The sequence below is a fragment of the Myripristis murdjan genome, chromosome 4 (genome assembly GCF_902150065.1).
Source record: "Myripristis murdjan chromosome 4, fMyrMur1.1, whole genome shotgun sequence".
Classification (NCBI taxonomy): Eukaryota; Metazoa; Chordata; class Actinopteri; order Holocentriformes; family Holocentridae; genus Myripristis; species Myripristis murdjan.
In genome coordinates, this window is record NC_043983.1 from 30,119,787 (window position 1) to 30,133,492 (window position 13,706).

Consider the following 13,706-nt stretch of genomic DNA (forward strand, 5'->3'; position numbering starts at 1 on the left):
GGTGTCTTGTTATCCCGTTTCCCCTAAACAAAACCTGAAAGCTAAATCATGTTAGCCCCCCGAAAGAGCGTGGCAGCAAAGCGATCCCTCCGACCGCCGAGGAGTCTGAGTCTCGAACCAACACAGCTGCTGGTGTCTAACCCTCTCTGGAGTGAAGTCATACCCAAGCTGCTCTTAGTGGAGTCATTTCCATTTAGCACACGGTGTTCCTAACTGGGATCGGCCAATTCCCGGCTAAAGTTAAGGAGTCTTGGTCGTGTTTGACCTTTGGCCGCGGCGGGTCTGCGAGTGCATTTCAGCCGGAGCCGGAGGAAACTCCAGGATTTCTCGAGCTCATGGAGAGCCTCAGTTGCCTTGCCAGGAACCAGCACCATGAATTGTTCAGTTTTTCTTTGTTTTTTCGTGAGGAAGGAAGCCCCGAACAATCTGTGCATTGCGTAACTCCAACTGCAGACGCGCTTAAAAAGCAAATATGAAAGAAAATTGAGGAAAAGAAAAAAAAAAAAAGAGCAATTCAGCAGGCTCTGGATCTGCTGTGCATCAAAAGCCCCAACGTGAAAGTCAAAGATCCCAAAGGTCCGGGACTTCGTAAGAAAGCCTTTGTCACGACCTCATGCTTCAGAAATCCTCAGGCACAAACAATATTCTTGGATCCCTCCGGGTTTCACATCTGGTTCAAGGTCTAAGTCGGGGGTTAGGTCTACATTTCAGCTCCTCTCGTCGTGGATCTTTGGCCTGAACTCAACTTTGATTCATTCAAGCTCCAACAGTCGCATTAGTTAAGAGGACAGTACGTCCTCATGTTTATAGATACGTTTTAATGTTGACACGCTTGAGACACAGTTTATCCTTTATATTGTTTCAGGTGTAAAGTTAATACAGTGTCACAAATCATGCTCACATATTGTAAATTATTAGTAAACGCTACACTTTGATGCATGCGTTCATAACGTTTTAAAGGCCATTTCTTATGAACTGAAATGTACAGGACTCTGACTTCTACCCGCTGCATAGTTGGCTGCAGCCCATTGGTTGAGAAAGCTTTAATACAAGCGAGGGGACTGGCCAGAACAATAAGCCAAGGACGCTGGGTATTTTTAGAAGAGTACCCTGTCATTTGACTTCATTGACAAAAATGACTGTGACTGAAATGATTCGAAAGTGCCTTTGACTAAATCCTGACTAAGATTACTGTAAAACACATGACTGAAATCTGACTAAAACAAAAACTATTTCAAGGGATGATGAAACGCAGAGCAAGTTTTTATGTGGCCCGATTACATACAAAGCCAATACAAAGACAAAAATAGACACAAATTTGCAACCGGGCGACACAGAAGATGCAAATATTGGCATCGCAAATGCATCATTTGCATGAGTTTACAGTATCATGTGTTGCAGCGGTGTAATAACATCCTTTTTCTCCTCACTTTAAAATGACATCGAGTCGCAACCACAGTAACGTCGCGTCTTGCTTTGACTGTTCTTGCTGTTCTGTTTGTCTCTACCTGCTTGGTCATCATGTCCACATTATAAATGACTGTCAAATATCTGTTGTCTGTAAATATCTTATGAAAGCAGCAACAGCCCATCCCTACAGGATCATCATAATATTGATAATGGAAGTGCTCAGTCAAAGATATGATGACATTTGATTTCATCCATATCGCCAAGCCCTAGTCTATGTTGTCTATTTAAAAATGATGTGGTAATGTGGTAATTTCACACATCAGCATATCCAATCAACTGTGAGAAGTTGGTGCAACTATCCATAAACGACTGGGGCCATGGTCCAGAAGATTTGTAGCCTCTATCTCATGTCTGGTGTGAATGATTTCTCCAAATTAGGACCACATTTTCCAAAAACTTTATGTCCTCCTCCTCCTCCCTGGTGTCTTTCACTTTACAAGACAAACATGTGGGAAGTAATCGAAGGGATTTAAACGATTGTTCCCACTGACCTTTCACTTCTTCAACCATCTACCACTGCCAGAAACTGTTAAAGCCGTAGCTGCGTTTGCTCTTAGGAGGCACGGCCTGTTTTTGTGCCGTAAAGCAGTGCAGCTTATTTCACGCCCAACATGACGAATCACCGAGCAGAGGCAGATATACCGTAACTACGTAATATCTCAAATGTCTAATGTCTCAAAAGTGAAATGGCAGGGAGTTATGTGAATTGATTTTCTTACAAATGGCATTTGATATATAAATGATATTAAAAAGATAAATAAAGTGAGCCTATTAAGGAAACGCTGAGGTGAATTTTCACTGCGGTCGTCAAAATCTGTGTGTAACGGCTTCATCTGGGCCGAGTCCAGCCAGGAAATTTACAGTGTGTATCTACTCCTGGTACCCGGCGGACACACAGGTGCTAGCTGCTGGGGTTGTAAAATATTATTACCAGCACATTACGGAGCTGTGGCTCGTTCCAAAACTCTCAATGCAACTCTTTTCCAAAGGTTTAATGGCTCTCACACGTTACAAGCAATCGCCTTGTGCCCCGAAGAAGATGAAATGTGTGTGTTCCCACAGTATGGCAGTTTTTGGACGTTACGCTGACGATTCAACTATTAGATGATCCATCAAAGTGTTTTTTTCCCCCCAAACCATGCGCATCAAAATGTCAGATAACCATATCCAAATCAAAATGTCATGCAAAATATCTCCACTGACAGGAGGAGTAAAACTTGTATCTCCACATTACTGGCCAGCACGAAGGCGTACAATATTATGGTTCACGTTAGACATCCCAGGTGCAAATTCGGACTCTGGAAAGGCTGCCTTACGGTATTCTGCACTTTACAACTGGAATGATTGAACGAAAACTTTAAAGTTTAAATGTCTCATTCCATTAGATGATTTTTTAAACATGTGACTGATTTATGTTTGTCTCTTCTATTGGAATAAAACAGCTGGGAAAGCATATCAAGCATAAAAACAGACATTATTTCCTATCAGCGGCGCTATAAGTCACAAGAAACCTCAAAAGTAAAAAAAACGGATGGAAAACGGGCTCGGAAAAGGCAGCCGACAGGTTACAACGCATTTCAGACTTGTCACTTTTCCTGGATGCTGCCCACCTGCTCTATTTCATGTCCACGAAACACACCGGGAGCCACCTTTTTCCCCCACTTTCTTTTAATGTGTCAGTGTTTTCTACTGTACATGATGTTGCTCTGCTCAGGTCTATCTTGAAAAGGAGATTTCAGTATCAATGAGATTAATGACATAAAAACATAAATGACCTCAGAAAAGCAGCCTTGTTTTCAGAGTGTCGATGACTGTACTTTTAGTTTATTTGATAAATTATGAAACTGTTTCGTAATCCTGCTGCTGTGATGCAGATTTTTTTCTGTCCATAGGGGACGAAGTAATCTTTCTTTTCTTTTTTCAATAAAAACATGAAGATCACTAAAATGACAGTTACATTGTTTTCTCGTGACACGGCGTTTCTCCAGAAGATTAGCTTTGTCAGCCCTAACCATAACACTTGAATCATTTCTAATAATGTATTTCTGCTGGATACGACTGGGCTGTGGGTAGTGACGTGTGTGACGTCATTAAAGGTTGATGCTCCTTTAGTGAGTCATCGCATCCCTCCTCTCTCTCTCTCTCTCTCTCTCTCTCGCTCTCTCACTTTCTCTCTCTTTCTTTCTGTCGAATGCGATGGTGACTCAAAGCTGTTCAGACCCAACCGGCCATCAGCTCATCACACAGACGGCAACAGTGATCAGATTAGATCCTGCACTTCTCAATCCTCTGCTGGCCGCTCACTACACCGCTGCCTTGACTTTGCTTTTCATTACAGTCTGTGGGTCGATCCTGCTGGGGATCAAAACTAAAAAAAAAAAGTATTTCTGCAAAAATACTTTGCTGAAGCATTCACTGTGTACAATTTTGGGAGAAATAACTACTTTAACTGCACTAAACATGTCAGCGTGTTTTTGCTCTGTTACATTTGTCAGCACATGCAGTTTCTGGTTATTTTAACGCACTAAGTTCTCATATACACACTTAGAAACTGTGCGATTTGTCAGCTGCATTTAAGAAGATTTGCCCCTTATTCAGTCACTGGTTAACAGGCATTCATACAAACACCAAAGAACTTACTACAAGTGAAGACATAATGAATCCCATACTATTATTCATAACGAACATTTTGCACTTTCCTTCATTATTTCTACCTTGTGCAAAAGCAGCAGGATAAACTTTACGGTTCAAAATGAGGAGGTGAAAAATGCTTAGCTGGGCCATCTGAGAGGTTCACATACATGGAGACCTCTGCCTGAGCCGTGCCTCTCCTAATCTATTTCTTTAACGCCAGCAGCATCCTGTGGCAGTGTTGAGTCATTACAGAGCCATTTATACTGATACTAGAGTGACACCTGCAGGATTACTAAGGAACTGCAACCCTGGCTATTTAGAAAGATACAGTAACGCACACTCTTGAGCTATTACAAGCTTTTTAAAAGGACCTCAGACCATTTATTTTCTCATATAGTGCAAAGTCAAAAGAACAATGTGTTTTTCCATGTAGGTTTCATCAGGTTAGATGGACTGACCTGACAAGTAATGCAACATCTGGACCGCAACTGCAACATTTCTGGTTTTCAACTTTTAACACGGTGCTTCTTCTGTCCCATAACGAGATATCTGCATTACTTGAGTCTTCAAGAGTTGCGTGACTACGATGGATTTGTGTTAAAAAGGGCCAAAATCTGGTACCAAACCTGAAAGTGAGGACTGTTCATTACCTGGATGCCAGAGGTGGTGAAGTAGGGAATCTCAAACTTGACGCTGATGGGAGGTTTGCCCTCCTTGTCCTCCGCCTCCACACTGGGCAGACCGAAGTGGGCTCTCATCAGGTATTCCTTACCACCCTGCCAGAGGAAAACACCACCGTATTTACGACAGTTTTTTATTTACACAAGACCTGTCTTTTGGCATAAACGTCCTTTGATCTAAGTCATATCATCAGTCATGTCAAACTGATTTAATCAAGGACTCCATGCATGAGATGCCACAACTTTGGTTGGTGAAAAGTTCAGGTAATAAATAAAATTCAAAATAAAAAGGTAGTTATTTACAGCCGCAGGTGTCAAAGGGCCTGCAAAGCCCTTCAAGACTGTAAACAATCTTTAAGGGGTGCATTTTTTGGGAATGTCCTGATGCCTTGGTGTTGGTTTCATGTCTGAGGTAACGTCTGGATGGTTTTAAACCACGGCTCCAGTGATAAGCACATGTCAATAACTCTGCCACAATGAATTTTGAGAACTGGATATGAAAGTTTCTCCTTTCTCTTTTAGCAAAACAGCTGCTTTTTTAAGGATTATCACCATCAGTGTTTTACAATTCATTAAATTAATCATCGGTAGCAAAATGAAACTAAGTATTTGCTAATTTTGTCATGGTAGAGAATTTCTACTGTTATAAATCGTTGTAGACTAATTTGTCAGTCAACAAGTGTTTTCGCCATTACATTGATACAAACGCCAATAGAAAAAGGTAACATGAGTTCATCCACCAAATCATATCTTATTTTTATTTTAGCTTTTATTTTAACTTATCTACACCATGTTTTTATTCAATTAATTTATTTGAACTATGTATTCCATGTTTTTACTTTTGTCTTGTGTTACTTATGTTTTGCATGTTTTTTGTCTTGTGCTGTTGATGTTTTACTTGACCTGACTGGATTAAATTTAACATTTAAACTGGTTTACTAGTGCTGTTTCATTTCACGAGCTGATCTCGTGTCTGACGTACCGGGAAAGACTTGATGGACCAGACGATCTCGCTGTTCTCTGGGATCCACTTGACGCTGCCCACGGTGGTCTTGAATTTCGGCGAATCGGCGTCGGTGGGCACTGGGATGTGGATCTCCACGTTGTTGGCTGTGGATCTCCTCTTGAACTGACTCTTGGCCTGTGGGAAGGGAGGAAAGAAATGGGTAAAAGAGAGAGGGAGAGGCAGCAGGCAAAAAGTGAGAAAAGGTAGAATCAGACGGAAAGAGAGAGAGGTGTGTGTGGAAGTCTATTTATTATTTTGAATGAATCTTTAGAAAAGACAAGGCCTGTTAGTTTACCTTGATCATGTACTCGATTCTGCTGTGTGAGTGTTTCTCTATGACGGACTCGATCCAGATCAGAGGCTTCACCTGAAGGCGGCAAACACAAACATCAGTTTATCTGGTCATAACGGGGCTGGGTGACATGGACAAAATCAGACATCACATTATTTTTGACCGAATACCTGGATATCGATATTGTGACATTATAATGTGGGAATACATGGGTATGAATGGATATGATGACCAAGTATGCAGAGAAAAAAAAAAAAAAAAACATTTATGGCACCATTTACTGTAATTCAGCTTTTAAAACAAGTGAAAGGCAACATTTATGTCGCATCACCGTATTACGATATCCAAAATCCCAGATGATATCTAGTCTTATATCACAATATCAATATAATACTGATATATTGCCCAGGCCTCAGTCATAACCTGTTCAAAAAGCCGCAGACAGACAACAAACACTGTCACTCTCACCAGTTAAAATGAATGGAGCAGGCAGCAATACGTGGGTTATCGTTCATAGTTTGGAAATCAAAATGCATTCAAAATATATTCCCCAAAAAAGACTTTGCATTTTAATATTTTTCACAATAAACTGGGGGTGCAACTTTCCTTTAATAGGCCAATAAAAAATATTACTTGTTTTACTCCTGTTTTACTTACTAATAACAATTATGATTTTGTTTTAATAACTTAAGGTTGACCTTGTCCTTTATAAGGCTAAAAATGACTACTAATTACTGCATAATTATATGGCCACAGCTAAAACTGTGTTCATGATGTTTTTGACATGCCATTTGACCCATATGAGTATAAAATACCGTGGATTGTGGATATTTGCACCATAGCTATAATGCAGTACTCAATATGTTCTTTGCTGGTAAAAATGAGAAATACTTGATCCTTAACTGAGAACCCGTCTAATCGATTAGTCTTACCTGACAATAAATATTCAACAGTTTGAGGTTTTTAGACCGAACGTGATCCAAACGTTCTCGTTCAGCATTACGAAATGAAACACCTGTGGTTCTGGTGTGTGCTCATGGCTCTCGGTGCAGGGAGAACCTGCCAACGGGGCGACCCTCGGTGTGTGTTCCTGTTAACGTACGTGTGTGTTGAGACGGTAGGACATCAGCTCAAACTCTCCGTCCGGGGGGATGAAGGAGATGGTGCGGTCGTTTTCGAAGCGCGACAGACGGACGCACTGGTGGAACTTGACGTCTTCCAGCTCCACCGACTTGCTCTTCCCTCCTGGAGAGACGGCGGCGGCGGCGGCGGCGATGGATGGGTAAAGAAAACGAGGGAAGAAAAGAAGATGAGTAAACACGTGTCTTCTGACGTCTGATCAGCTACTGGACGTGTGACTGCGGCGGGTGACTCACGTCCGGTGTTCTCAAACAGGACCTTGTCGTTGAGGCCCAGCCTCAGCTCCGGCATCCCGGACAGGAAGACTCGCATCTTGATGGAGCCGACGATCTCGCTGCGCAGCACGTTCCCGTTCGCACTCACCTGAGGAGGGCGAGGAGATGCAGGAGGAGATTTATCAGAACAGCTGGGAGCCAGATTCCTCATGTTACAATATGGTCAAAACTGCATCTCTTTTACTGTATTTAGTTTACTAACTTCTCTGTGATTTGGGTTTATTAGACGGGTTTATTATATTTCATTATGGACATGAGTCTACTCCACCTTTTTTCCCATGTTTCCCTTTTACCGCTCCTTTATCAGAGCAGGTAATCAGTGCGAGAAAAGTGACAAACGGCACTTAATTGTCAGTTTATTGTGTTACTGAATCTTTTTGGTTTGTTTGCTTCTAGTTAAAGCAAGCTGTTGTAACAAATTATACTTTGCTTAAAAATAAGTCTTTTTTTATTTTATGCTGGATCTCTATAGTCTTTCTTTGTACTGCAATTCAGAGGGTGTCTGACTGCACTGAACCTTTTCTTGCTATAAGGCAGGTTTGGTCTATGTCTGTTCAAAGCCTTTAGGCCGATTGGATATTGGGTAGATTTCGATTAGCACCAGTTTAATGTAAACAATGACATGGATGATCAACTGATTCAGTAAAAACACTAGTGCTGAACAATTAGTTGACTAGTTGATTAGTCGACTGAAAGAAAGAGAATTATCTGAATCTAATTTAGGCGATTGATTTTTAGTCATTTATTGAGTGAAAAAATCCCAAGGTAATCTTAGACCACTACATAGCTAAGGTTGTCTTCTTTTTCTCCGTTCAAATCACTATAAACTATTAATACTTTGTTTTATTTTGGTTTTTTTTTGGCTGCTGGTCAGACTAACGAAGAAGTTTTAGGACTTCACTTTAGGCTCTGCCGACTAACCCATGAGCTTTTGTCATTATTTATGATACTTTAAAGGCTATATGACAATTTTTTAATCAATTTGATTACATAATTGATTCATTTACCAGCATTTGGCAACTGCGAGTGTTAACTTTGGACCCTGCCTTGTAAAAAAAAAACACAAAAACAGGTCAACATGTTCTCACCAGCAGGTTGACAGACTCAATGACATCGAGGAAGACTTCGTTCTTCCTGTACTTGATGCCCTCGGACCTCCAGGACACAGCGTTGGTGACGGTGGCGGGGGGGCGGGGGGCGCCGGTGTCCAGCTTGTGGCCCTCCTGGGTGATGTACCTGACGGACGAGGACATGAGGAGGAGGAGGTGAGCTGAACTGAAAACCACAGACAGGACTCACAGCTGGTGTACGGCTCCAACAGTAACAGTGTCGGAGCTTTGATTCCCACTCAAACTTTATGTACTAAAAATTTATATTTGGATTAAAGCAAAGCATTTAAGATCAAAGTAGGGCTGTGCGATTTATCACTATTATACCCATATTCTGATATGAGACTGGATATTGACAGGGATTTTGGATATTGTAATACAGTAATATGGTGTAAATGTTGTCTTTTTCTGTCTTTTTGAAAGGCTGCATTACACTGAAGGGATATTTTTTCTGAGCTTGACAGACTGGTCTTGCTGTTCTATTATTTGCCTTTACCCACTCAGTTATTATATAAGCATTACTGATGATTATTTGCCAAAAATCTCATTGTGTGTTGTGAAAGCACCAATAGTCATCCCTACTTTGTCGCCACAATAATGATATCAAAGTATTTGGCCAGAAATACTCTGATATTTGATTTTGTCCATGTCATCCAGCCCTTGATTAAAGCCTTTGTGATCCATAATAACTACAACACTTTAAAAAAGAAAGAAACAGAGGTTATGAAGCAGCTGTGAGCCTCTTACTCCTGCAGGATCTTGCTGTCGGTGGTCTGAGGGTAACCAAAGTCCATCAGCTCGTCCATCAGCTCGTAGATGATGACGAAGTTGTCTCTGATGCTCTCCTCCTCCAGCTCTTTGAAGTACTCGGAGAAAACCTGAGGACATGAGAAAACAAAACAAAACAAAACGATAAAAATCACTCTGAGTCACGCAGCAGTGCAGCAGGTCAGAGCAGCTCTCCCTCTCCTGTGGATCAAACCTCCACCACCGCAGAGCAACTTCGGCTCATCTGGTGAGTTTGTTACCGACACATTTCCATTTGAACTGAGGTCACTAAAATGTTTTGTGCGGATGTTCAAGTCTTTATTCTGGGTTTCAAGACCTATTTGCCATTTAAACTCCCAAACTCTTCCATTCCTTTGCATAACTACCTGCCATATTTCCATGACTGTACTTCTGTGTTATAATGAGAACAGCAAACTTTGACAAATAAGGAGGTGAAATGAAACTGCAAGAAAAACATCTCTCAACTGTGACCGGCTGGTTGAAAGCAGGATTTTTGAGAAAATAAACATATCTTAACTGTTGTCAGTTTGTCAAGATTGTGGTGATTATTAAAAGATTTCCATGATTTTTTCCAAAACTTTAGGGATATTCAATCAGTTTTTAAACACTTCCAGGCTGAAAAACACATTCTCAAATTGAATGACTTCAATGGGTTCATAGAAACCCTGTGTATCTATAACAATTATGATATCTAATAGATGAAAACAATAATAATAATTGTAAATAAAAATGAAAAAATACACATATTTAAAGGTTTTCGTGTATTTTTATGCTTGGTTAAGCCTCTGAAGCAGCCGGTAAGCCATAAAGCATTAAAATCATCTTCATCTAAAGCCAATGCAGTGAAAAAAAAACCACATACTCCTGTATATTTGTCTGGAATCTGATCAAAATGAAATCAACAACAAAAATCAACTCAGGTTAACGGTTTCCCATATATGATCCATGCAGCACTGAATGAACTGGCTTCCTGAAAAATAATAATTATTAGTCACCCCGCAGGATAACTGGAAAGATTTCCTCGACCATTTATTACATCGGGCAACTTGTTATTGTTCTTTAATGTCTGCTAATGGCGGTCATTTGTCATCCTGTCCAAAGATACAGAGAAGTGGACAGGCGATACTCTGATGCAGAAACTTATTGTGCACTAATGATCATTAGTGAATGTTGCAAAGGGTATTTTTCTATGTCAATATGTCATTATTTATTTAGCTGCCACAGCTATTCATTACTCAAATTCCATATCAGCGCATTTTCCAGTGATTTCTACAGGAGGGTCGAGTCGCTGTAATCTCACCCCGACGATCACGGCACCGCTGCTGAGGACGAACACTCATTTAAACACATTTAAATTATTGCAGCTCGTTTCTCACGCCGTTAAGAAACACAGAAGCCTGAGGACTTTTGCTCACCTGGATAATTTTATAGAGGAAAGAGAAAACCAGAGAGACACAGGCGTTCTTCTTAGATGTCGCGACCACTGGAGACACACGGGTTAAGGTCAATGACCAGCTGATACGACTGAACATCAGATGTCATGGTTGGGCCGACGATGCACAACCAAAAACGCACCAACCGCTTAAAACCGAAGCTGTCAGCAAAATCAAGAAACGATGATGTGGCTTTAATACATTTCCAGGCCGAAAAACAGATTTTCAAATTTCAACAACACCAAAATCAAGAAACGACGATGTGGCTGCATTCCCCAGGATGAGTTTAGGAGGAGCTTTCACCAAACTGGTTTTTGCTGAGGTCATTTTCATCAAACATTTTTAACCAAATTACTTCTCGCCAAAAGGTGGAAAGAGGGATGTTTCAAAACAATAATTAATAAAAAATAACGGCGTTCACAAACACACAAACATGCATCTGTGTCCTCTGCGCAGAATATTCACTCTATTCAAGTAATACTATAAAATAAAAAAAATAGGTGTTGTGGTCGAACCAGAAAATCTCACAGTGATCACAAATCCATAATATCTGTTGGACTTTAGGGGACAGGAAAAAAAAAACTTGTTGATGATGCCTTTAGCTACTTTTTTTTTTTTTGTAAAACATCAAGAAGAGCATTTCTCGCATCCTGAATCACAGAAAATCTGAAATCCTGATCATAAAAAGTGCATGTGGTGTGGAGGATACGGTAGAGGTTGTTGTGCTTGATCCACATGAAGCGCACGGCTCCGTGGGCCAGGATGGGAGACAGGTTGCCCTCCTCCTCCTTGTCCATCAGGATGGGCATGAAGTGCTCGATCTCCGACATGTCGACGTCGCCCCGGTAGTTACGGCAGATCAGCACCTGAAACATGCAAGAGGCAGGGGTAGAGGGGCTCTTTATACGTCTTTCTTTCTTACTTCTTGGAGATTTTTAGGCCGAGGTCATGGAGAGAGAAGTGGAAAAGGCTGAACAGGGTCGGACGTGAAGCTGGGACGGTGAATGCAATTAAAAAACAAACAAACAAACAAAAACTGGCAGGACAGAAAACCAGAAGCTCTTTGAGTCCAGGACTGGACTTTACAGAATTAAAAATAAAAAAAAATCAAACTCAATGTGGCACCATGCAGCTTTGATATCATCCTATTGGTTTTTAAGAGGTTTTAAGTCATTAAGATAAGATAAGATATCTTATCTTATCTTATGTTATCTTATCTTACCTTAAGATGTTTTAAGTCATTTGTTCATTCAGTCCTTCATCACAGTTTGTCTAAAATCTGCACAACTCTCCTAAATCTTAGGGATTATCACTTGAAGCTTTTCTCTGCACTGACATGACCAACTAGGTTTTCTCTACTAGCACACTGATAACGGTTTTCATGTGAGTGCAGTGATACTGATTAAAAGATAACAAATCAAAATAAGCCATTCTGCAATACAGCTGCCTTGCCTCGTACACTTTGTTTATTAATAATCTAGGAGTGATTTTTGCCTCAGATCTTAACTTCATCGTACACTTTAACCACCTAAGACTTTTTTTATCAACTGAGAAAAACTGCAGATGTTAACTGCACCTGTAAATGCCCTTCAAAGACTAGACCACTGTAATGATCTTTTCTCTGGCTTTCTCAGAAGCTAAATCAAATTATTATTCACATCTCATTCAAACGCAGCTGCTTGCAAAATCACCACGACTGAGAAAACCTCATATGACCTGATGCGTTTCTGCCGTATCTGATTTATCATAACACATACGTCACGATACGACAGTATTGTGATTTTAAACATTCTGCAATTTGCTGACTGTTGCGATAACATATATTTAACTTTGTCAACATCAGTTTTATCTAATGAGACAAAGTTTCCATACTGTTTATCTCATGTTAATCACTTTTTTATTGCAGCAAATTGGGCCAGTCATAAAAACCCTGTCATAAATGCTGCATTGATACTTGGTGATACAATATTGATACTTCTCCGTCTATCAATACAATATTTCCACACAAACTATCACAATACTATGCTGTATTGATTTTATCCCCACCCCTAGCTGATTTTTTTTTTTTTTTTTTTTTATAGCTGTAATGATTACTTTAATTGCAAATACATCTGAAGACAGGACAGTGGCAGATGTCCAGTTTTATGGCAGATGACCATTCACAGTGCTCAAATATGTATTTATTTGGAGGTGCTTTGATGTGAAAATATGAGACCCCTGCACCATCATCATCATCATCATCATCTCCATCATCTATGATTAAAATGACCAGGTATTCTCTGTTTATTTGACTGATAAAGACCGGTTATCTCCTGGAATCAGACCAAATGTCCTGAAACAGCGTTGGGCTCCTGTGACTCTTTGATTTTCCACCGGATCCTGATGAGACTGAGGCTGATTCACCGCTGCTGTCAACTAACGTCACTCCTTCATTTATTAAACCCTCACGTCTGCCTCATTCACTGTAGCACTCCAGCTGCTGGTAAACAACAACAACAACAAACACAACAACAATCACTAGACAGGCTGCATTAGCATCACCCTGCTACCTGTGCGCCGCTAGCTTACCTTGCCTTTCAGGTCCAGCACGTACACCGCGCTGGCAGACATGTTGGCCCCAAAACGCTCCTCGACCGCTGCAATACGGGTTTAGTCACCCTATTTTAATACTGTTATTAAAAATTAAATGTATAACGGTATGATTTGCGTGCAGCTACGCCTGGTACGAGCTGCTGTCTGCCGCCGGACCGGCTGTTTGTGATGCATACGTCAAGAACAGGAAGCAGGATCGCCACCTAAATCCCCGACTTCCGGGAAAGGAAGGAAAAAAAAAAAAAAAAAAAACCTCTCCAAAGATCGTCTACTCTCAAAGATTGAG

The 13,706-nt window shown here is 40.7% G+C and overlaps 1 protein-coding gene across 1 annotated transcript in view; it reads right to left on the bottom strand.

The window, feature by feature from the left end:
* The window catches only part of LOC115358260 (AP-1 complex subunit mu-1), a 42,541-nt gene extending 28,932 nt beyond the window's left edge, over positions 1-13,609 (bottom strand). Inside the window, exons 1-10 of the mRNA XM_030050153.1 lie at positions 13,397-13,609; positions 11,538-11,694; positions 10,811-10,878; positions 9,354-9,484; positions 8,586-8,733; positions 7,459-7,585; positions 7,185-7,327; positions 6,086-6,157; positions 5,767-5,925; positions 4,755-4,880 (exon numbers count right to left, since the gene is read on the bottom strand). Of these exons, the coding sequence (XP_029906013.1) occupies positions 4,755-4,880; positions 5,767-5,925; positions 6,086-6,157; positions 7,185-7,327; positions 7,459-7,585; positions 8,586-8,733; positions 9,354-9,484; positions 10,811-10,878; positions 11,538-11,694; positions 13,397-13,438 (1,173 nt within the window). The 5' untranslated portion in view covers positions 13,439-13,609. The remainder of the gene's footprint in view (positions 1-4,754; positions 4,881-5,766; positions 5,926-6,085; positions 6,158-7,184; positions 7,328-7,458; positions 7,586-8,585; positions 8,734-9,353; positions 9,485-10,810; positions 10,879-11,537; positions 11,695-13,396) is intronic.
* Between the last annotated feature and the right edge of the window lie 97 nt (positions 13,610-13,706).